Source organism: Tachysurus vachellii, chromosome 20 (genome assembly GCF_030014155.1).
Source record: "Tachysurus vachellii isolate PV-2020 chromosome 20, HZAU_Pvac_v1, whole genome shotgun sequence".
Classification (NCBI taxonomy): Eukaryota; Metazoa; Chordata; class Actinopteri; order Siluriformes; family Bagridae; genus Tachysurus; species Tachysurus vachellii.
The window spans coordinates 12894340-12920126 of record NC_083479.1 but is presented as its reverse complement, the minus strand read 5'-3'; the positions used below and the strand labels follow the sequence as shown (position 1 = coordinate 12920126).

General features: G+C 36.8%; 2 protein-coding genes across 4 annotated transcripts in view; both read right to left on the bottom strand.

Annotated features, from left to right (window-relative positions):
* Window positions 1-13014, bottom strand: part of LOC132863173 (fibrillin-2) — a 47558-nt gene extending 34544 nt beyond the window's left edge. For all 3 annotated transcript variants that reach the window (XM_060895808.1, XM_060895806.1, XM_060895809.1), the window contains exons 1-8: window positions 12593-13014; window positions 11221-11303; window positions 10451-10549; window positions 10106-10201; window positions 8976-9071; window positions 6217-6414; window positions 2960-3085; window positions 1378-1503 (exon numbers count right to left, since the gene is read on the bottom strand). In XM_060895808.1, coding sequence (XP_060751791.1) covers window positions 1378-1503; window positions 2960-3085; window positions 6217-6414; window positions 8976-9071; window positions 10106-10201; window positions 10451-10549; window positions 11221-11303; window positions 12593-12765 — 997 coding nt within the window. In that variant the 5' untranslated portion in view covers window positions 12766-13014. The remainder of the gene's footprint in view (window positions 1-1377; window positions 1504-2959; window positions 3086-6216; window positions 6415-8975; window positions 9072-10105; window positions 10202-10450; window positions 10550-11220; window positions 11304-12592) is intronic.
* Window positions 13015-13813: 799 nt separating this feature from the next.
* Window positions 13814-24504, bottom strand: LOC132863558 (long-chain fatty acid transport protein 6). Its single transcript, XM_060896433.1, has 10 exons — window positions 23962-24504; window positions 23186-23386; window positions 22239-22397; window positions 21386-21510; window positions 21084-21278; window positions 20758-20848; window positions 19738-19936; window positions 17525-17622; window positions 16058-16188; window positions 13814-15822 (listed from the first exon to the last, which is right to left on the bottom strand). Exons 1-10 carry the CDS (start codon window positions 24443-24445, stop codon window positions 15646-15648), a joined length of 1860 nt encoding a protein of 619 aa, XP_060752416.1. The 5' UTR covers window positions 24446-24504; the 3' UTR covers window positions 13814-15645.
* Between the last annotated feature and the right edge of the window lie 1283 nt (window positions 24505-25787).

The following is a 25787-nucleotide window of genomic DNA, read 5'->3' as shown; positions in this document are numbered from 1 at the left end:
TGTGTAAATAGTGTTATTACTGTTCACATACTGTACTGTATATTAATAGATCTTAATGGATATTTTTTCCAGGTGCATTATGACATCAATATCTAAATTTAGCAGAGTATTTTTAGGTTCAATTTTTAATCCAAGAGAGCGAACTGAAAGGTGCAGTAAAAGAATACTTTTCAGTTCAGATTTAAAGCTGTTCATTTACACAAGATGTAAAAAATACAAAGCTAAAGTCTTTCAGAAATTCTTAAGGGACAGAAATGCACTGCGAGCAATACATGTAACCCCTACAATATGCTGGTACAATCAGCTCTCCTTCTGTTTTTCCACTGCCTCTTTGTTTATCCGATTTTGCTCTTCGTCACAGCACACATCCATATCAAGTACAAGTATAACATACACACAAGTACTGAGGTGCAAAGCCCACTCTAATAGCTACAGGGAGGAAGGCAGCTGCACTTCCTGCATTATTTACAAGAAAAAAATGACATTCATGCAAACTTCATACAATACTCAATTTCAGTTTTTTAAATGTTTTTACAAGGAGTTTACTTGGTCAATTCTTTCAGTTTTGTCTATATATTACAAAATGTACACCAACTGCTGGGAAGAATTAACAATTAGTAAAAATGAGGAGGTCAAATAATATTTGTACAGTATACAGTACAAATGTCTATGTAATCTGCAACATGCATCAACAACATCAAGCTCCAAATGCTTTAACTGCTAGTTTTTGTCCACATGCCTTTAGGCAGCTGGAACATATTGTTTTAGACAAAATTCCTTGAATGGATGAGCTCTTCAGAAGCTGCATGTGTTCTAAAAACTGTCACAAGTTTAAGGTTCAAAACAGAAATAATTCACAAACCCATACACATACCCAAAATGACTTATCTTGTTATCCTTGTATGCCCTACAGTACACTTCCACCAATAATACACACTGAATAAGTCTAAGGGGATATTATCCTGCCTGCATCTACAGTATCTTGTAGTTCAGATGCCTTTTAAGTGAGAACAACACTAGCACATAGTTTAGTTTGCATTTTTCACCCATGTCTCAGAGGAAAATGACTTGCTATAAGAGGGACTATTAATATGGTTTGATTTCCCATACAGTAATGAAGTCTCTTATGACTTATGTCTTTAGGCTGGCATGAGGAAATGTTTGGAGTCATAATTACAGGTTGAGGTCCAGTCACTGACACTGTATAATTTTCTTCATGGCATTCGATTAAAGCTTTGCATTTTGTACTCTCACACTACATGGCATCTGTCTAGTCAGTCCGAGACATTCCGAGTCACTGTGTACTTTTGAAATTGACAGGGTGTGAGAGTGTGCACATGCAAACACTACATTTCTCTTGGAGGAGGTTAATCTCACCAAAGCATCGAGTCTTGTCTGCAGAGAGCAAAAATCCAGATGGACATACACAGGAGAAACTGCCAACTGAGTTGGTGCACTGTCCTCCATCACACACATGTGGAATTGTGGTGCATTCGTTCACATCTGGGTGGAATTGAAGAGGAGAAATTCCTGAATTGTGATAAAGGCTGCACAATTCTTGATGAGATTGGAATCAGAATATGTGTATTTAACAACATGTATATTTATAAAATACTTACATTGGTATTATGAGAGCTACATATTCCTGGCAGATGTTTGTCAGTGGCAGCTCATCTACTTTTTTTGAATGACTAAATTACTGGTGCATTTGTACTGTAATTGAACTTTTTAAAGAAAAATATGAAGTAATATTTTCTAAGAAAAGCATAAAATAATAAAATGAAGAAGCTTTATTCATATTCAAGAACCGTTGTATATATATCTTAAGTCTCCGGCAATATTAACAGATGGTGAAATAATTTGTCACTGTTTAAAACAACTACACCAAATAACCTGTTGCAGATTACAAATAAAACATAATATTGCTGTCTTTTTATTTTTTTGAAGTTGAGAAAGATATTAGTCATTATCTAATTAGCCTTTTTTTGTAAGAGGAAACCTTTACAAGGCTTTACTTTCATTTTCATTGTTGTGTCATTTGTGTGGGATTGAATAATGTTTATGTCAAATCAATCAGCACAAAGAAGTGTTTTGGTAGCGTGAAAATCTAATAAACCTTTTTCTAGTTAGGAGACTTGAGAGAGTTTGTGAACTAGCACGAATAGAAAACTGGCAGTGGAGTGAAGTGAACCCTTACATTTATCTCTGTCAAGTGAACTGTGGTCACTGTGGAGTAAACTACAACTAAGTAGCATTCACATGAGGCATTGACCAAAAGAAGAACACAAAACAAATTTCACTCAGTCCACTTATGGTGAAACTCATTCAGCTGTAATGACCATACATAGTGTGTAAAATAAACCTCATATTTGCATTTGTACATTTATTTATTTATATTCGTTTGTGACTTGTTATTACAAAGCATGCCATAAAAACTAGTAAATATACTATTGTATTATCATATAATGAGGGTATGGAGGGTATAATGAGGCTATTATGAGGGTAATTAAAAAATAACATCCTCTGGTTTGTAACAGGTAAACACATTGTTTCTGTGACTTCAATAAAACAAAAACTATCATCCATACTATGCTATTACAGTCATGTTCGTTACCTGAACTCTTAGCTGTAATCATCTTAATGCCAACAATTTATAATCTAAATAAAAATATAATAAATATATTACAAATATGCCAAATATGACACATGCCACATGACTGCACCTAATCCACAGTTATGGATTATTAATCCATGTTTTGTGTAGCATCTTTTGTCTAGATTTTGTCATAGTTATTTTGTCTCCTACTCATGTTACATTTAAGTTGTTACCTTGTCTCCCTTCTGCATGTTTTTAATTCATGGACTTTGGGTTTAGGTTTCACTTGCACTTGTCTCTTAATTGCTCAATTGCTGTTAATTGCAACACAAGAAACCCAGTGAAGAATCCATATTTGCTTACCCTCACACTTATTGGTGCCATCATTCAGGCGATGCCCAGCAGGGCATTTGCACTCATAAGAGCCCACAGTGTTAATGCAGTTTCCTCCTTGGCACAAACCTGGTACAGCCTGGCATTCATCAACATCTGTACAAAGAATTATAATCAGACAGTGTAAAAGTACTACTCAATAGTACTAATGCAATAATGTGCTAGTCATATAAAGGATTATAGTGGAAATAAAACTAAAATACTTGTAGCAATCATGTAATCATCATATAATATACATATCTATCTATCTATCTATCTATCTATCTATCTATCTATCTATTCTATATATATATATATATATATACATATATATATATATATATATATATATATATATATATATACTATATATATATATATATATATATATATATATATATATATATATATGTGTGTGTGTGTGTGTGTGTGTGTCTTAGGGTATCTAAGCGTGGTTAAGGTTACTGTTGGACTACTGATCAGAAGATTATGAGTTTGAATCCCCAGTACAAGTTGCCACTGCTGGGCCTGTGAGCAAGGCCCTTAACCCTCAATTTCTCCATTGTATAAACTGAAATAAAAATGTAAGTCACTCTGTATAATGATGTCTGGTAAATGTGAATATATTTTGTTGGTTCTTAGCTGAGAAAATTAGCTAAAAATATCTCCTAGTGTTAACAGCAATTTAAGTCTCCTCCAAACCTACAAAACCTGGAACCTTTTAACATGAAAAGCATGTAACATGTAAAATTGTTGACAGACAGTGTGATGGATGGATAGATGGATGGATGGATGGATGAATAGACAGGCTAATGCAAAGAGACACCAAGAAAAACAAACAAGTATATATTTCTAACATCGGTGAACTTGACCCCATCCTTTTTGAGCTGTTTTCCACCTATTTATCCATTTGCCATTTCTTACCCACCAGTCAGCTCTCCTCTTTCCAACATATATTGTACCAACCAGGGATGGCAAAGATACATAAGGCCACTGTGATCACAGAGGAGATAGTATGCCTTGCATCCTACCCAAAGAACATGGTTCATTTTGTTCTTTTGTCTCCTGACAACAGATGGCTGTAGATGGATTCAAACTTGTGATTTCTCCACAATTGGTGAACTTTTTTGGTTGTGTTACTTGTGAGCTAACCATTCTAAAAGATTTCTTGTCATACTTAGTGCTCAACCTAATTTCTTAGCTTGAATATATTACACAGCAAGAGCAACATGCTATTAATTTTTTTGTTGACATTTATTAGTATTAACTGACATGTAATCTTTAGAGTTCATCAGCACAATTTTAGAAGCTTGTTGCATTTAATCACCTGGGGTGCAGTTTTTCTTTCACGTCAAACTATTCAAACTATATATGAGTTTTCAAGAGACAAATCTGTGAGATAGTAGCGCCATCATGTCTCACCAAAAGTGTTTCTCACAGCAAAATAATCAGAGTGGCACGATATAGCAGGATCTATAGCTCATTAATCAGAATTATTTTGCAATGATGAAGCTCACAAATCAGATTTAATCAGTGAAGTTAGTACATCTAGATGCTTTTGGGGATTTAACAGAAATGGAATATAAGGTGATTAAGTTGAGCCTATTTAAGTAATTATATTATATAATACATTAAAACTGCGGTTCTCAACCAGTGGGCACCGACACTAACGCGGGTGGGCGCGAGTAGGCTACAGGATGGGAGGGAAAAAATAAAATCTGAAAAAAAAAATTGTTCAGTTTTTTTATCACTAAACTACTGTCATCAAAAGTTATCGTTTTGTATATACATAACTCCTGAATAAAAATTAAAATGTGTTTGGACTGGTTTGTCGATAGTGAGCGCGGAAATACAGGTGATAATAATAGTAATAATAGTAATATTATAATAATAGTAATACTAGTAATAATAACAATAATAAAGCATAAATTAATATCAGAGGTCTGGTGCCAATTCCCAATTATAGCAATAGCCTAGTAATGATAATAGGCCTACCAATAATAATAATAATAATAATAATAATAATAATAATAATAATAATAATAATAATAATAATATCTATCTATCTATCTATCTATCTATCTATCTATCTATCTATCTATCTATCTATCTATGCAAGGTGGTGTGTGTGTGTGTGGGGGGGGGGGGGGGGGCAACTGCAATGAACCTGCTTTGGGGGGCCCAGCTTGCAAAAGGTTGAGAACCCCTGCATTAAAACATGCACAGAGTCTGAAAGCGCTTTTTTTTTTTAGCTGGTTTTAACCCTTTTGAGTGTAATGCAGGTCAAACAAAGTTATTCCAGATGAGCCTGTGGTGCCAGTGTTGGTGTTGAAACTTGGCAAAGGAAAAAAGCATCTCAGTGGATGCAGTAGAGCATAAACTAAATTGTTACAGTATGCAGAGCATCCTCTTTGAAACCCAAGCCAAGATGTATATGGGGGGTATCAAAGGTCCACGCATTTCATTGAAGGCAATCTTTGGAAGCATGATAGACACATATGGAAACTCACAATGTCTAAAAGTTTGTTTCATTCTGATCCCTGCATGAAGGCAGACACTTAGAAGGCAAAAATTAGACAAATCAAGTGATTGTTCTGTATCCGGTGCTGTGTGTGGGGTGACTTCAGTGAATACTCCCTCTTCATTCCAGCACAACAGAGGATCTGACTGAAGCTTAAGCCTTGCTCCAACATGCTGCCTCCTCCAGTTGTGCACAATCACAGGGGAGTCACAAAGCCTAGCCTGTGCTTTTGCTTTGAGTGCAGGCCACACAGGAATTCCACTCATCTCAAATCAGGTAAAGAATGAAGAATTTTGCCCATACTATATAAGTTTATCCTGTTTCAAAAATACTAAAAATACTGGAAAATCTTGTGCTTTCTGTCCTAAAAAAAAACCTTCTCTATGTAAAGAGCATGGTGTCAAAAGTGAGAGTTGTGCTACTTTTACTGTCTATGTGAAGTTTTGCAGGTTGTCACATGTGGCCACATGGATTTTCTTCTCTTATTTCCCAAGTCAAACATTTAGACAATCTGACAACCCTAAATTGCACCTAGGTACGAATGAAAGTGCAAAAATGTGTCTGTGTGCGTGTGTGATGCCCTGTAATTTCTGTAATTAATCTTGTAATTCTTCATTATAGTATAGTCTAACTAAATGAGGTGTACAATATGACACCACCCACATTTAACTGAATAGATTAGCCTATAACAGCTGAATGGTAAATGGTAAATGTAATAAATGCTGACCTTGGCATGCTCCGGTACGAATGTTGGGAATGAAGCCTCTGCGGCAGGGCTGTGTTTGAGCAGGGCATTCCTCACAAGGGTGACCCCAGGCTCGGCCAACAGTGGCACAGCACAGTGTCTTAGTGCACACAATGCCACTCACCTGGCTCTGGCACATCTTGTTGACGACCTGGGAGAAGCACGGACCTGTTCTGTAATCTGTGAAGAAAAGTTTATTATTTTCTAGACAACTCAAGCTACTCTTGAAATCAGAACAAAACAAAGACATTTTTATATATTTTTTCCATAAGCAATGTGTCATTCAGAACTTAGGTGAAGAAGCCAACAGGTGCCCCGCCTATGTTAAGAAAACTTAAGCATGCTGGGTGAAACTTACTCTTAATGGTTGAGAAAATCAAGTCAAGAATGTGCAAAGCATGTAAAAAAGAATGTAAAAATGGTTTAATAATGGTAAGAAATTGATTGTTTAAATATAAGATGAGATACTGTAGTTTCTAGAGTTTAATCTTTTTGGAAACTGTGTTAGAAAGGTTTTTGCCTGTCATGACACAGTCGAACCGTACGTGAACATGACCAGAGTGTTTTGTCTGCAGTGTTTCCCTCACATCCATCACTGTTACTCTCTAGGTTACTCCAAGGGCTGGCATAAACATACAATATCTCTAAGCTCTTTCTCATCTGTACGTATTCACATTTACAGATGACAAGTAAGGGGACACACAGCTGCACTGGGATATTTCAACAGTCCAGGGATAATTCAACAGTCCATGTGCACTGCCACTATAAGACCACTTTTAAACTGTTTCATAAACATTTACAGAAAAGCTTGAAAACCAAGACAGGAAGTCACTCGGGGGAAAAAAACACAGCTGCCAGAAAGACGGTTTTCACTACTTAATAAGAATTAGTGAGTACAGTATGTAGATTGTGCATTAGGCTGCATAAGGTTCAGTATTAGGGAATAGAAATAAGATATAGACATGCACAACTATTTTCTTGTTATTTGAATTGATAACATATTAAATATTACAAGCTTAGTATTTAGAGCTGGTCAATCCAATTCCAGTGAATAGATTCTTTTCCTGCCTCTGCCCTAGTTTGAACTTATCATTATCATAACTGAATATAACCTTGAACCAAATCCAAATGTGTTGATGACTATACATCAGCAAAGACCAGAAAAGCATAGCTCTACCTTTATACCTGCGACAATCTAAAAGTTTATTCTATATTGTAGTGTTTTCGAGCATTAAACAAATGCACAGCAAGTAACATATGATCTGCATTAGAGAAGATTTTTTTACCAGAAACTTCAACCACGTTGGCAATTTCCTGCACCTGAACGATGCTCTAAGAGTTTTCTGTTAAACATTTAACATTTTTAGAATACATGAATTCAGTATTTATTTAGAATTTTTTTCTTTAAAATTTTTCTTTAAAATCTTGTGGCTTGCATATTGGTTTTCACATTATGACCTCTTAACTGCCATCTGAAGTTACACAAACTAACTCTTAATCCATACAGTAAAATTACATGAACCAATGCCAAAGTCCTGACACAATCAGCCCTAATTTTAAATCACTGATATCAATGCACACACTTATGCATGCAAGGGATAGCAAAATATTGTGCATTCTCAAAATATCTGTTATATAACTGTTTAGTAACATGTTCAATAATTAAAGAAAAAAAGCTATTATTTGAACCTCTTTCAGTTTTTCTCTCTTCTACAGTTTTTTACACCTCATTTAGCTTCTACTTTTTTTTCTCTTGCAAACTTTCTAACACTTACACACACTGAATATGTGATTGTGGTCAACAGGAAAATACCAGTGATTGTAGCCTGGTGTTTAAATCAGTGAGTGACTTGAAAAGCATTCCTGCTTCTTTGATTATAGGGATTTGATGGCTTTGGAAGTGGTCAGAAGCGCTGTGAAACTTTTCTATTCCCCTTCCTCTGAAACCTGCCAGACAAAGACACTTATTATCTGACCCCATAGACAGACATCCTCAACATATGGGGTAATATAGAGTACTTGCCTGGACAGGATTGACATAGTCAGTTATTAATTCTGTAGCAGGAGTTTCTTTGTGGTTTTGATGTTTGCAATGTTTTACATGTCAGATGACTGCGGAGACCTGAAAAGAACCAGGGTTCTGTTTTTTCTACCGTCACCCTGAACTGTAATATTCAACACTGCTTAGTTCACCAACATCTGCTCTTACTCACCACACACTTCTGATGTCTTTCCCAGACATACACACTCACACAGAGAGAACTGACAAACATAAATATCATTTTCACGAGTAGATCTGGTATACTGCTGCTGCTATGGAAGTGACAACACCTGTGAGTCATCCAACTCAACATATAACTAAGTAAAAAAAAAATCAATGACATCATGGCATAATACAGATATAAAATGACAAGAAATACTTTGAGTGAGGGAGTTAACTACAAATCTATATGGAAATTCTATTCTTCATTCTGAATGATGCAGTAAAATTATAGGGTAATCAAAGGAAAAAATAGAACAACATTTAAATATGAAATTGACAGAAAAATATTCATGCTGAATGAGTGTATATTTGTGGAAAGAGAGCAAAAGAATGGAGCTGAATATTTTACCCATTTATTCATTCTCTCTCCTCATCAATCATGAGCAGCATATTGTACATAGTAAAAAAGAATGTAGTAGCCAAGATGAGTAGGGAAAAATAGCAGGATAAGGACGATAAAATGTTTGCTTGTCTTTACCTCTTTCACACTGAGGACCTGTGAACCCGTACACACATGCACACCGACTGGGCCCAATGCAACGGCCACCATTCTGGCACTTCTTTTCACACACCGCTGAAACACATCCACAAATACCTTATCATAAGTGCAGAATATATGGCTAAATATCTCCTTCTACTGTGTAAACCTAAGAATGTAATAGCAGCTGGTCAAGGTCATGTTAACAGCTGCAGTCAATATTGTTATTTATAACATTTACAGGTCTCGTAAATGTAAAAGCAGTGACATTATTTTGTCTCCGTAAGTCTAAATAATTGTCTATATGTACTAAAATATTTTGTACTGTGTTTGTGTGTGTGTGTGTGTGTGTGTGTGTGTGTGTGTGTGTGTGTGTGTGTGTGTGTAAACCCTTCACATAGTGACATTTTCTAATTCTGAGAATTAGCCTTCCTGGTCTTAAACATGGTTCTCTTGTATGTATCTCAGCCACTAACATATTAAAGGTTATCACAAAAGTGTGGGAAGTGAAGCACCTGACACTCTACTTAAAGCTGTTATTTACTGATCACACATATTGAATTTAATGCAATAAATAAGCCATACAGAAATCTATGCATATCTTTATATCATTATTCATAGCCTACAGACCCACAAGCCATTCTGAAATCCAACCCATGTGGTAATCACAACAAGTTTAAAACTAACATAGTTTGTTTCATATAAAAAGGGAATTTTTAACTTGTTAGAGAAGAAAAGTGCTATATATCATCCTTCCCATTTTGCAGATACAAATGTCAGTTTTGCTTGTTACATAAAACCTCTTCATAAGTAAAATTCCATAAGGATGCTATTTAGTGGTTTAAAGATACTGTATTAAAGGAATAAGAAATACTTGCTTTGTGCACAGAGGCATTGTCATGCTGGAACATGTTTGGGCCCCTTGGTTCCAGTGCTGGAAATCTTAACACTACAGCATACAAATACATTCTATAAAACTGTGTTCTTGAAACTTTGTGGCAACCTACATACAGTATGTGGGTATTGATCAGGTGTCTGCAAACCTTTGGCCATAAAGTGTATGACAGAGACACCCAGCCTATTTATGATGTCAAAAACACCAAGATATATTTCTTCCTAAACATACTTACGTTGCCCACAGTAGTTTCCTGTGTAACCCTTCTGACACTGGCAGTGATCCACTTCACACACACCTCCATTCATACATCTGATGCTACATTGCTGAGCTGTAGCACAGAGAGAAAAAGAAATGCTGTAAACTCAGGAAAATCCATGCTGATGATTCTGTACACAAATCTGTCTGCACTCTCTTAAAACTCCATGACAGTTTATAACCCCAAAGGGACGTGGTTATATTAAACAAATGTTGTTGCTGCCAAAATCATAAAGCTATTTGAGAAAAAACTTTCCAATCCAGACTTACAGCTAAAGTCATGTATTTATTCAGGATAAAGAACTGATTTAGTCATAATTACATGATTTGGCAGCACAAGAAGGAGCAATTTGACCAGTGGGGCACGTGCACATGTTGGGCCTGGAACAGTAGCCTTCACCACAGCTGTTACGGCATATTGCTGTAGTGGAAATAGGAAGTGTTATTACAGTAATAATGAACTCACAAAAATAGAAAAAAGACAGCATCACAATGAAAGGGTAAATGAATCACAATAGTTCAAGCATGATGGTAATGCTTAAAGAATCATTTTCCCTCTAAAATCATGTACTGTGACTCTACTAAGAACAGCTGATACGTACTGTAAGTTGTGATCAGGCATATTTCAATACAATTCACCTTGGCAAGATATTTGTATATTGAATCTTGTTTTATAGCAAATGAATAAAAGCTGACATAATTTTTAAACATACATTATGCCTGTGTTTTTGTATTTTTGGGCTTGTTAAAATATCCAAAGCAAATACTGGTGCATCAAATGAGACTTTTTTGATGAGCAAATTAATATTTTAGTCATCATAAAAAATGTCCTTTAATTGAAATTTTATTATGTTAATAAAAAATTGTTAAAACCCATTTATGAGGTCTTGAGTCAATATGAAAGGTTGTTTGCTCTTCGTGTTTACCTTTAAATGTAATCTGGAAATGTACTGTGCTGCTCTTTCACACCAGAACCAATCAGCAGCCTCCATTAAACAGATGGTAGGCTTTAAGGGAAAAACCTGTGTTTTTGTTCTACTGACCAACTGAGAAACAGTTTACTGTGTGTGTAACATCTGGTGCATTACTTACGTACGATACATTGGTTGCCCCCGGGCAAAGTCTTCCAGCCTGGACAGCAGTAAGAGTGCAAACGAGATCCACACACATTTGGCCTGTAGAAAAATGTTAATAGCTTACCTCAGTTTTAGGGTTAGAACTCCAGTGTTAGTCCACTAAGAAAAGTGTATTTCACTTAAATTTGTAAACGCTAAGATGACGTGAAGGTTCTGTGATATTTCTCTTATTCTTTTTAGGATTGTCTAAGACGAGAGGATAATCATGAACAAACAAACCAAATAAAAATTCCCTATTTTATATATGCTCAGTAGTACAAATTGTAAAAATAATAACGCATATCAGTCTCAGGAGGGTATTTAGAAGTCAAATAGCCAGATTGTTGTAATTTGTTCTGTAACAGCTCATCATCTACCGCTGAAAGCCTACAAGTATTTAGTTTAGTCACCTACCATGCAAAAAAAAACAAAAAAAAAACATAATGAATGTGAAATTACTTCAAGATGAAATAAGAAAATAGGCCTCCATACGGACCAGTGTTTATTTCCATGTACACACAGCTGCTGAAACAAATAAGGCAAAGTGAATCCAAATGTGTTGGAGCACTAATCAGTGTAATAGCGTGACTGCTTTTTAATACAAGTCAGATTTCTTCTCTTCGCTACCAATCTTTTTCCACAGTGACACATCACTCTAGGTTTGGACGGTATGGTACAACCCCTTTGTGTCCCTCCCTTCAAGTCAACTCAAGTCAACTCAAGTCAAGTCAAGTCAACTCAAGTCGAGGCTTATCGACTTGACTTGACTTCTTAATTAACTTGGACCTTCTTAAAGGTTTTTGGTCAAGTTTTTCTGGAAACATGAGCATGAACATATATAGACGTATTTATAGAGCTCGTATCGTATTTATACATCTCCAGGGTTAGTACTTTGTAAAGTTTCAGCCAGAATAGAGTCTTCATGGCAGAGAACCTTCCTGTTTCGCAAGAACACGAGTCTCACCCGTGTTTTATACCATAAACAGTCCAAAATCATAACGTCTTGTTTATGAATAACCCCAAAATTTCGACTGTTCATAAATAACCGCAGTAGCACTTATGAGCAAGATGTAATAAGTAAATAATCTGCTTTGCTCTGGGCTACAAACGATGAAGAGTTCTCCAAAAAAAAAAGATAATAAGAATAAACAAAACAAAACAAAACAAAATCAATGTGTAACTCGCTGGCTGAGACCGTCTGAATGTACTTTAAAATGTAGCTCGTGCGCATCAAGAAATACCTTAAAAGTTTGAAATGCACGTTTACCTGGCGTTGCTATGGTAACAGCGCAACGCTTGTTCGCGGTTTGGGACGCAGCCGCTTTAACGGACGTTAGAAAGCGACTCACCCTCTGAGAGACTCCTGTTTGCCGCGTCTCCTCACTCGGCTGTCGGCGGCTTGTGAGCTGCGCTCCACCTGAAACTGGATTCTCCCGGGCATCTCTCCGGATAAACTCCCTACTAAAGCACCAAGAAGAGCTAGACAACTTGTTAAACACCTCAAATTCCTTTTAGACCACATGATAAAATCCTTACAGAACTGTCCTTCTCACTCCAAACAAATAATCCCCTAAAATCCAGCAGCTAGGCTTTAATCATGGCAGTTACAAGAAGTTCACGCTCTTCACGAAGTTCAGCGGTTCATTTGAAGTAAAACTATCCCGAAGAAACCTCCCGTAAAATGCAGAAGTAATGAAACTTATGACTTGTGGAGAATTTTGTGTTGTTTGTTTCAGCAGTTAGCGCCGAGCTCCTCGGTGTGATGTGACCGTCTCGCGCTCCTCTAGGGATTCTGGCGCGAATGTGATGTGCTCGTGCAGCCCACAGGTAGAGAGAGTGAGAGTGCGCGCGAGCGAGCGTGTGTGTGTGTGTGTGTGTGTGAGAGAGAGAGAGAGAGAGAGAGACAGAGAGAGAGAGAGAGAGAGAGATGTAGGCTGACAAAAACATTACTTTCATACCCATCATGGCTTACACTGTACATCTGTATATCTTACACTAGATTATGATCACTGACACTGTACTACTGCTCCTGTAGTGTTAAACTAACCCAGGCAGTTCTCTTAAAGTTATATCTTTAAAACACATTTAATTTCCTGTCATAATTGGAAGATAAGGAATGTAAAAAGTGTTTTGTGTGGCTGAAGCTGTAATCTGTAATTTCCTCATCTGTCATTGTGCACTCTGCTGCCCTGCAGCATTGGGCTGATAAAAGTGAAGCTGCATCCTGTTTGCCAAGACAGTGGTGTGTGTGTGTGTGTGTTTAGAAGTCAATAAAACCAACACATTCCATAGTTCCATAAATCTGCATGACTGTCTGACAAGATGGTTTACATAGAAATCAGTATATCTCTGCTGACCTCTAGTGAGGGGAAACATTGTTTTCTCTGATATTTTAAGTTTACACACAGTACAATAAGACATGACCAGCTACCACCTTGTGGCTTCTGTCCAATCAGTGGATTTGCACAACCAGTCTCTTCTGCCCAACTAGGGACTCTTGCCCAGCACAGGATTTCAAGAAAAAGTCAGAATGAGTTTACACAAAGTATTAAATGCAGATGTGCCAGTAATTGTAACAATATGTTTTTATTTTTGTGCATTTGAGTTAAATAAACACAGACATTTTTCATAACCTTTGGAACTAATCTTAACCAAAAGTCCCATTAATTCCAGGTCTGACTTAATTAAAGGTAGTCACAGTCACATGCAGATCCGCAAGTGATTTCCAGATTTTACACTCCTCCCAATCACCTACCTACTAATTCACATAAGCGATGTCTCATTGTATATACTACACCATCACTGTCCACTTTTACAGTTACACATATACCCAGTAATGCGGCAGCAGCACAGAACATCAACAAATCGTGCATACATGTGAAGAGTATCAGTTAATGTTCACATCACGGGGGGAAAGTGTGTTCTTTAACCATGACTAGGTTATTGTCACACGTTGGTTTGAATATCTGAGAAATTGATGATTTCTTGGGACTTTCACAGACAACAGTTTAGTTATGTTGATCTTTAGATATTATAAAAAAAAATCAATTAATTAATAAACCTTGAGTGTTTTCTGTTCTGTGGGTGGGAAAAAAACCTTTGTTGATTCGACAAGTCTAAGTAAAATGGCCAGATTGGTTTGAGCCATCAGGAAGGAAACAGTAACTCATATCATCAATCTTTACAAGTGGAAGGCAGAATGCACAAAACATCAAACCATTAGGTGGAAAACTGCATCAGGTTCCACTCCTGTCAGCCAGGAAGTAACTGTCCTGAGGATTCATGTACATGAATCTGAAAATCATTTTCTGCTCAGCACGGTCGTAAACAGTGTCAGAAGATCCTCTATTCGCAGGATTTTTTTTTGTTTTTTTTAACCCATTCTGTGTAAGATCAGCACTTTCAGAACTACAAAAAACAGGCCTTCTGCCACCAACAACCATGCCATGATTAAAGTCACAGAAATACGCTTTTTCCCCAATTCTGATGTTTGATGTGAATATTATCTGAAGCTCTTGGTGTATAAGCACATACACCAAGTGTTATTAAAGTGGACAGTAAGTGTATGCATCACTTTAAAAGCTCTGTCTTCACGAAGATTTGCCAGTGTTCAGTTACTGAGTCAGTATCAGTACTGTCTGTTTTCCCATGTTTTAATCACTGCCTGCACTACACCGGGCTCTACAAGTATTAATAAAATACACCTAGTATTATAGACACTGTCAACATTTACACCTAATGACTGAACTGGTATTAAAACGACTTTGGTTCTGCTACTACAATTATAGAAAACAAGTCTCTCTACAAGTTATATAACAATGTATGCTCTAAATATAAACAATCTTATAGTAATAAAGTGAGCTAGAATATCCAGTAGAGCAGGTATTTACATAGCTAGCTATGTAAAATAATATTTACTGGGCAGTGTTAAACATAATTAAATGAAATTACTAAAACAAAGCTGAACATTTTCACTTCTTTGTTAAAAAATAATTAAAATAAAAAAGTTTCAACAGTTTCCTCCAAAAATTAAGTGTTTAAAAATTTCAATAAGATTTTGGAATATATTTGGACAATTTTTTAAAATTTCAATAGACAAAATGCGGGCTCTTAAAGCAAGACATGGCGTAGAAATGACTTCTCATGAGCTTCCACATGGAATATTCTCAATATACTTCACAGTGTTCTATACCATTCACCACAAAATGAACAATAATTTTTAAGCACTGTGAAAAGTCAAAAGCTTCTGAGAAATGTCCAGTGTTTTCCTCCAAGGTCCAAGTTAAAATTTTCTAAAAATACATTATTTCTCAAAAATAATAAAAACAGTGATTAACATGCTGCATTGCGGAACTATCCCAAGCCAGATAAACGTTCCGTCACTTGTCCATAAATGATGGGCTCAGAGTTGTATCTTGCCTGAGACAATGTCGTCATAAACACTCTGAGAGAGTTGGATGTAGGCTTTCTTAGAGCGATCCAGGAAGTAGAGTGGAGCTTGGACAGCCTGAGGACAGAATCCGTCCTCCACAAGCTTTTTTTTTTGCTGCTTAAAGGTCTCTGTAACATCCAAGAAAGTCTGTGGATGAAAAGGAATGCAGGAGTCCTGAAACAGATGTCTTAAAGTCCTGACATAATAAATTAGACTAGCAACAGGAACACAGTGGAAATTTTGGAAAATAACCATTTGAAGGAAAGATTTTCAACGATTGTTTTTAGTAATGCTCAATATAAAAATTTAATCCTATACATAGTAGTTATTTCTCTTTACACAACATTTAATTATTAACCATTCACCTTCATCATTCTCTTACCTGTACTCTTAAAAACCATGGCCAGGCGTACGTTGGAAGATTCTGTACCAAATGATTGAAAATGCTTTCTCTATCCAAGTCGTGACCTTCCTTTAAGACCACAGCTGCCATCCCAGCTCTTCCTTCGTAGCCTGAGTATGAACAGGGAATATTTTTGTGGATTAATAAAATATGCTGCACACCTTTTCTATTCCTAAATAATACTTAAACACAGATTTGCAAGTTAAATCTCTCACTAATCTACGGTCAATATGTTTTTTCTCTTGATTAGAATTTGAATACAATCATTTCATCCTATGTCAACATAAAAAAGTTATCTCTCTGTTCATCTATATATACATTTGCTTTTTGACATTGGGTTCATTTGAACATGAATATAAATATACCACTCAATTAAAATAAGGAACAAATCTGCATGGTCCCTTAACAAACCCTGAAACTAAATATCAGTTTATGACCAATACACTTCCATGATTTATCTAGTGCCACCCAAGAGAGGGTGGCAAAGACGAATTTCCATTGCCACTGTCACCTCTGGCTTTAATAGATTTTTGTAAATCTGCTTCTGTGACATTGTCTGTTGTTCAACATGCTACACAAATATCTTTGAACTGAACTGAATTAAAACTAGATTTGTGAAGTTCATCGCAACAAACTTTGATGTTGGCTTTGAAGAGGCAAGTATTCGCAAAGGCCGGTGCTTTTTGGAGGCGAGTGGACATAAGGGTCAGTGGTACTTTTGGAGGCAAGTGGACAGAAAGACAGGGTGCCAAAACATTTGGAGGCAAGTGGAGACGAGCATGTGACGTCATCAGAATACCCACGAGGCAGTTCCAGTCATTGTGCTGAGTGTTTTGATATGTCACATGCCCATGTTGTAAAAAGTTTTTTGATTTTGCATATTTAGAGGCGGGGCTATGGCACAACCGAAAGGTCAGTCTGGACACCAATTTAAAACTTTGTTCAGAGTATCACCATAAAAGGAGCTGGCCGAGTTTGGTGTAGATAGTTCGAAAGCTTGCCGAGTTATAAACATCCAAAGTTTATAATGGAAGTCTATGGGAAAAAAGGCCTCTTTGAGACCCGGTACCGGAAGTACCGGTACTCGGATCGCTTAGAGAAGAGCAACAAACTTCAGACCAGGGTCTACAACATATCTGAATTTGGTGCATGTGGCTCGAAAGCCGTAGGCCGCATTGAATTTTATAAATTTTTGTCTAAGCTTAAATAGGAAAACAGAATGTTGGCTTCTACAAAGCCAACATAATTAAATAGGAAAACAGAATGTTGGCTTCTACAAAGCCAACATACTGTAATTGAATAGGGAAACAAAATGTTGGCTTTTACAAAGCCAACATAATCAACTACAATACTTTGTAGATTATGAAAGACAACCGTTCAACTGTATGCGAGCGTATCTTAAATTCAGTCTTATAATTATAAAGTCAAAGATGAAATTGCAAAAACCTGGAACAGTGACACCGTAGACATTAACATCCTGCAGAAACTCCAAACAGCCTAAAACTTCAGAAACTTCAGTAGTGGCCACGTTCTCTCCTTTCCATCTGTCAACCAAATATGAAATATATGCATATGTAAGAACAGAACAAAACAAAGCAAAAACACAACAACAAAACTGAGGTTTCCTGAGGTTCATTTGTAACCCTTAGGTGGAACACTAGATGGCAATATTTGCTAACATGATTGAATGGGTTCAAATTCAGCATACATGTGTGTTTTATTACTCTTGTGTAAGTCTAAGGGAATACAAAGAAACTTCTGAAAAAAATGTGTCAAACAAAGCAACTGTATGACATAAGGAGGCATTTTGGTCCACTTGGAAAGAAGTTTCCATAGGCAATGGCTGCATATGGCACTATACACACTATATGGCCAACAGTATGTGGTCACCTGACCATGCCACCCATATAAGCTTGTTCAACACCTTATTAAAAAAAACACTGAATTAGCAAGAAGTTGGGCAAGAAACAGCTTCTACTATTTTTCTGTTTTCCCACTACATTTTGGAATGCTTATTGGAGATTTGCCCATTCAGTCAAAAAAGCATTAGTGAGATCAGGCACTGATGTTGGGCAAGGAGGCCTGGCATGCAGTCTGGCATTCCAATTCATCCCAAAGGTGTTCAGTGGAGTTGAAGTAAGAGCTGTGTGCCAGCCACTCATGTTCTTCCACTCTAACCTTGGAAAATCATGTCTTCATGGACCTTATTTTAGGCTTAGGGGTGTTGTTATTCTGAAACATGTTTGAGCCGCTTAACTCCAATGAAGGAAAAACTTAATGCTATACAAAGACTTTCTGTACAAATGAGATGCTTTCAACTCTGTAGCAAAAAACTGGGAATGGCCCATTTCTGGATGTGACTGTCAGGTGCCCATATAGGTGTGCACATGAAGTCAGGTAAGCTGCAGCTATTCATAGGAGACAAAAGTAAGCAAAAACTTTTCCTGCACAAGCATGTAAAAGTTTTGAAATATGAATAATGTTTCTTTCTTGTTATAAAGGTGGCTCTTGGGCCACATATTTTTATCATAAAGTGTTATGACTGATGAAGATAATATCCACCATAACTGTGAAGAATTAATTAGCTGTAGCTTCCCACTGAGGGAAAAATACCTTCCTCTCTAGGATCAGACTAATCTACATTCAATAATTCTGGCTAGGATTTTATACACTAGCACAGTGTTTTGTCATGTCCTGCCAAACCTAAGCAAGACAAATGGCCCCTTTGTGCCCTCATGCTTCTTGGCGTCCTCAATGAAAGGCCCAAGCATTTGACCTGATGGCATGCTTGCTAATGTGACTATTGTTTGCCCATCCTTCTTTCATGGTAGCTATTTCTCCTTTAACATGACACAGACAGAAATCTCCCAGCCAGCTTTGGCTGAACTAATTTACTCTAGCTTAAAGTACACTACTTTCTATTGATAAGCCATCTCCAGAACAGGCTTTGTAAGAGGAGCCTTGCGTCACTTCTGGCATTTTCATGAATGAACGCTGCCTAGTTTTTGGCCTGGCTCTTTAGTAACACTGCCAGTGTTTATTAGTCTCGGCCATGGTTTCCACTCAAGCGGAAGGGTTGGGAGGTGCTCTGTCCCAAGTATTCTCAGCAGGGTGATTTCATTCACATGAAGACTACAATCAGGGCTAGTATACACAAGGGCCAATAGCCTTACAAATGCAGCAGGGTGTTCCCATTTACAATGACACCCATTTTGATGAATGGCTGCACATTAATCTTAAATTCAGAAACTTGTTTGAATGTTAAAGAGCAAATGACACATAACATAGTATGTATAGAGCTTTTGGAGAAACTGCAAGGACAGAAATGATTTAAACATGACAAGGCAACAAAGAAAAATTTGAGAATTGGTTCTTTAAGTACTTAATTGCTTAGAAATAAGATTTCAAATCTGGAAAGTATATTTTTAGAATGTTAAATTTAGAAATCAACTTAAACAGCATTCAGATATATATATTAACCAATCTTGTCTTATAAAGGATTTGAATCAAAATCATAAAGACTGAAAAAAGATATGCTTAGAAAAAGAAAAGCATGAGAAGTCACAGACATGGCCTAGATGTGACGGCTTTCAGAAATTGTGGCCAACCAGAAAGATACATAACAGACCACTGCAGCTACATGCACAGCAGCGTAATACCTGAATGTGTCTCCTATCCTGTCTTTAAAGTAAACAAAGTCTCTGTGATCCTGAAGCATCAAATCTCCAGTGTTGAAATATACATCCCCCTCTTCAAACACATCTCTCAGCAGCTTCTTTTCAGACATGGTTTTGTTCCCCGCATAGCCAAGAAAGGGGTTGGTGAAAGACAGCGGGGCAACCAGCAAACCAACTTCACCTGAAAAAACAGAATCAAATGACAAGATGCATCTTATTACGAAAGTTAATGACTGTTTAAAAACACCCAAAAGTAGAGCCATCATTTTGCAAGCAACTTCTCATGGCGGACGCTTCACATAATCCACGACGGTGAAGCTTTAACTACTGTAAGGTATATTTAACATTTATGTAATGAGTCTCTAGTCTCAGCACTGTGTAACCATTGGCAAATTGCTGCAGTATAAAAAGAATAAAATTCTTAACAACATACTGCTATTGGACAATAATCAACTTTTAATACCAGCTAATACACAGGGATTTGTTTGGTAAACCTTCCACATAATCCAATCAAAAACATAATCTTTTAAAAACATGCTATTTAAAATGTGTATATATAAATCATTTATATTCATTGAAAGCGCCTTGGTCGGAAGTACTTTGTAACAGTCACAGTACTTTGTGAGGTTTATCTGCACAGGAAAGTCCTCAGGACAGAGTTGTTTTTTTCCATCAAGACAAAGAGAGAAAAAAGAGCAAGGCTGGTGAGGAAATGACCTTATTGTGACTACAACATAAGCAGGAACAGGGCCTAACCTGCACATTGGACGTTCCACTATACTAAATATACCTCTGATTTTTCATACAGTAATAAATTAAACATTGCAATCATTTTGCTTTGGTATAAACTTAATAACACACTACATAAAGTGCATTATATGACAATAATGCATATTGGGGTGAGGGGTAATGCCACTCTGCCAAACCCCATGCATATTATTTCAGTACAACAGCATGGTCTGTTATTCTGTGTTATTTCTTACATAAAATTGGACTTCTTACCTTTATTCACTTTTACACAGCGGCCTTTATCAGTTCGGACAGGTTCATATGTTTCTGGGTCATATTTTAAAAATTCGAATGGTAGACTACGCTGGAATACAGAAAACATTAAAAACAAAATGTTACTGTTGAAGTCACAATAAATGTCAAACACCATCAATTTAATCCCAATGTATAGCCAAATGATATACATTATTATTTCGGATTTTACTATTTATAATGAGTCCAGCAGATAGATCAATGCTATAATTTGTACTAGGCATAAGCCACAGCCTTCATTTAAAAACATTTTCCAGGAACCTCAAAGTCTGAAAATCTAAATTAACCTTGTTGAAATAACTGGCCCGCCCAATGGGTCCAATTTCTGTGGTGTAGTTAACAAAGCCAATGCTGGCCTCGGTCAAACCGTACGCCTCACAAATCCGTATTTTCCCAAAACGTCTGGAAAACTCCTTCCAGACATCTGCTCTAAGCCCACTCCCTGCAGCAATGCGCACTTTATGTGCCATCTCTTCTGGAGTCTGTGTACAATTAAACCCAAGAGAAACAGGTAAGTGGAGTCCAAGCAAGTACAAGTAAGTGTCATTAAATAATTTGAAAACAAAAGCAGTAAATGAGCAAGAAAAACCTTGGGTTGATTGATCAGATATCGACAGAGTTCTCCAATATACTGGAACACAGTAACTTCGTACTTGATGCAGTCAGTCCAGAACTGGCTAGCTGAAAATTTCTTCTTTAAAACACATGTAGCTCCTGTTGTACACCAAATAAGTAAGATGTTTTGTAATAATAAAGTAAATATGTACCCTGAACAACATGCGTATTAATACTTCTAATTGTGATCTTCAGTTGCATAAAAGGAATTGTTTTATTATTAAAGTCCTAATTATAAAAAGTCTCTTTTCTGATCTTGATATGTTGGCCTATGTTTACTCTACTCAATTTTAATATCATGAAAATAACTGAGAAATAATTAAATACTGAGAAATCACTGAATCGGGAAGCCTCCTGGGTTCATTCTGCTCTGTAATTTCACTTCACCATTCACTTCTTAATCCAGTATAATCAATTTCCCATTTGTTGACCTTGACTTTTTTACATTTTTTTTTTTTTTACTAAATTATCCTTGTAATTTTATGTCAGTTCTTAACAAAATAGATACTGTAATTGCATGATAAAATCCTGTACAATAAATAAATAAATAAATAAATAAATAAATGAGAAAGGTTTTTTTAACTGCCACATTACATTTTCTCAGCCTTTCCTAAACTCGACATAACAAAACTTCCAGGTATTGTGCATGTTACAAATACATGCATTTCCTGAGCACAACTTGGCTAGATATTTCCTGCAGGCCTCAAATGAGATCCACTTAAAATCCACACACACTTGTAGCACTATTGCTCGGCTTGAGCAGAGTCCTCATACATTTAAACAATAGTCAATCTAGTCCAGATTGTACAGAACATAAAATTATATACCTAGATCAATGCATCCGCCAATACCCAGCAGAGAGGCGGCCATATGGTAGAGTGGCAAGGTGAGATAGATGGTATCATTTCTATTGGCACCACACAGGCTGAAGAAGGCCATGCTCATCACAGCCTTGATGTGACTGACTCTGGCAGCTTTTGGAAGTCCTACGTTAAAGAGGACAAATTAATATACTGTTGACATCCAATAGTAACAAAAAGATGCTATTTAATATTTTTTATTTTATTTTATCCTCTCTAATTCAGATACTGGAATACTGAATTTGTCTGTATGAAGAGCAAATGAAGAGAAGAAGAGAAATTGCTGGCTGAATGTAGGTCTGGGATCCTACACAACATCAAAAAATCTGTAAAAGCCAGAATTCAGACACCATGCTGAAAATGTGTGCATTCTGTCTCTGGGAGGTGTTTTCCATTTTTGGATTAAAAAAAATGTTGACAAAATATTTTACATGGTTTAGGCCACAATCACTTCAATCTGAATACAGATAGAAAGCACTACATTTGACACAGTACTCAGATACAGCTAGAATAAATTGTAATTTCTATAATGTCTTGAAATAACAGTCATTAGATGTAAAAATAAACATTGTCTTGATTAGAATCACTCCAATTTCAGAGGTAATAACAGTTGTTTTTTCTGAATTGAGCTGATGAAGTGACTGAAACTATTATACTTTTGCAGACTGACTGTCTGACACACAATTTTGTAAAGAATACACACTAAAACAGTAAGCAAGTATAAGCCAATGTACCATATAAATAGCACAGAGATTAATGGGTGTTCGCTTTTTTTTTGGATTAGGGTGGGTTTGACTGTACGGCTATTTGTCAACTTGTCCAAAAACATTCTCAGTATGCAAAATTCCATGAACCCAAACCACCACTAACCACTTTCTCCACCCAGGAACATAAGGAAAGCAGCTGAGCAGTACCTGTGGTGCCTGAGGTGAAGATGAACAGGAAGTTGGACGTGAGATTTGGCAGGGGAATGTCATCTTGTGGCTTTTCTTCTGAGGCCAGCTCTACTTTGTCCAACAATGTGCTGACGCTCTGACAGCTCTTTTCAGTTACCCACACATTAATGTCATTATCCGATAGAGCTGGCAGGACATCATCTAAAACTTGGATCAAATCTATTTAAAACATTTTAAACTGAATGTTAGTATATTTAGAAAACATACAAGCACAACCCAAATACATATTTAGCAAAAGTATAATTCTGGGTTTCAAAATGTGTGTGGTTACGCTAACATTACCACGTGCTAAATTTTTCTACAGGACAGGATTTGGGTGGGAACGTTATTCCTGAGAACCATGAGAACCAGGTTCTAAAACTTATGGATGTATATAAGTGCCAACAAGATGTTACTTGTCTGGAAAAAGCGTGTCATTTCAGCACACATCTTGGCATGTACGTGGTGTTCTACAAGATACAACAAGATTCTCAGGCCAAATAGCACTTACTACAGACCTGTTCAGGGTGGGAAAAGAAAATCAAACTTTGTCTACTCTGTGCTCTGTGTGCTACGTGGAAGATTATAGCTCACTCCTAAATGGCTCCCTAGACAATATATACATAACATTACATAATGTAGAGCATTATAAGCTGAAACAGGGAGTCGTTTTGGGTGTTTATCTGACTGACAGCTGGCACTGAAAATCTAAGCACGGACTGAATATAAAATGTAAACGTTCTGTGTTGTAATACCAGATCCTACGATGAGAACTTTGGCCCCACAGCTTTGTAGACAGTGCAGAAGAGCTTTGGCTTTGATGTTGGTGTTGATGAAGGCCACCTCACAGCCCAGTTTACACAACCCGAACCACGCGCACAAGAAGTCGGGCTCGTTGCTCATCCAAAGCGCGACAATGTCACCGTGTTGCACACCGACATCTTTTCGGAAAACATTCGCAAACTTGTTGCTCCTTAAGTCCACATCCATGTATGTCAAAACCTCCTTCTCGTAGACGATGAACGGCTTTCCAGGAGTCTGTTTAGCCTGGTCAACAAAGCGGTCTAGATAGGTGAGAACCCCTCGTTCCATCTTCGCCATCATCGCCTTCCCGACCTTTCGGACCTTTAAGCCATACATCAAGTCCTCCCAAAAGTAAGAGTAAAACCGTCTCTGGTAAAACAACAGAGCTGCAACTCCAGCAAGAAAGGTCCAAATTAGAAATGCACAAGAAATCATCCTTATAAGACAGACAGGACAGACAGGAGAGTGTTGGAGAAGAGAAGGCGCGGATTGTCCACTGTACCGAGTTGGAATAACCCTATATTTAAATACCATTTTGCGCTTTGGCGCATGCGCACAGCCAAGCTCCTTACATAGTCTTCAGTTCTGTAGGAACTTCTTGTCATTTCTGACCGTGTCAACTCAAATAAGGAAATATTTATGTAAACCGTCCAGTCTACACTCTGTAAATAGCTTGGTTTAAAGAATGTTCTAACAAAAATACTGTAAAATGATTTACACATTTGTTTTCGTTTTTTTTTTTTTAAACACAAGATGTCAACTAGTTAGCTAGCCTACTATTTGTTTTGTTTAAATAAGAGGTATGGGCAACATCATTTTGTTAATACAAAGAAATATCATTTTGAAAGGTGCAACTGAATTATAAGTGAAGTTAAATGTTGGTTTCTGTGGGGTTTTTCTTAACTGACAGGCGCAATGGAAAAACGCAGAAAATGAATCTTAATGCAAGTGAATCTGCTCCATTTTTAGTTCTGCTCCATCCACAACTCAGCATGCTGTTTTCTTCACTATCAACCCAACCTGCCTCAACAAGCTTAATCCAGCAGCTCAAAAGAAACAAACAAGCAAACAAAAAAAGGAGGAAAAAACAACAGCCTTTTGTAGTGTAAACTGTATGAAAGTGCTCCACGGATCTGTTAGTTGTATAGGCAATATGTGATAAAGTGATACCTTGATGTTGTTTTGCACCATATAGCTACAGTATACAATATATGACACAGGGATTCAAATCCCCACACAACACAGATTTAGTTTATGAACACCCTTAATGAAAAGGCACGTATTTGACACACACATAAATAAAAACACACATTCTCCATAGGACACCATGAGCATGTGCTTCATGAAATAGTATGTGATCACATCTGAATAATAAATAAATCATCTGGAAATAAACTAAATGTGTGTGTGTGTGTGTGTGTTTGCCAAAGATTAGTTTATTTCCAGATGATTTATTTATTATTCCAATATATATATATATATATACCCTGGGTAGATAAAACTCTGGGCAACTCTAAAACTTCAGACCATTAACAATTAGAAATATAGGCATTTCCACTTAACCTTCAATCATGCTGCCTTTCAATTAAGAAAACTGTTTGCAGCCTCTGTGTGCAGTGATAAAAGTCATTTACTTGATCTGTTGACATTTTACTACATTAAATGTAAAGTAGACTGCTGAAATGTGCTAATGCGGTTTGTTAATATATAACTCACTTTGGGACATTGTTTTTCATGCTTGGTCTTTGTTGTAATAAAAAAGACTGTGGTATGCTTC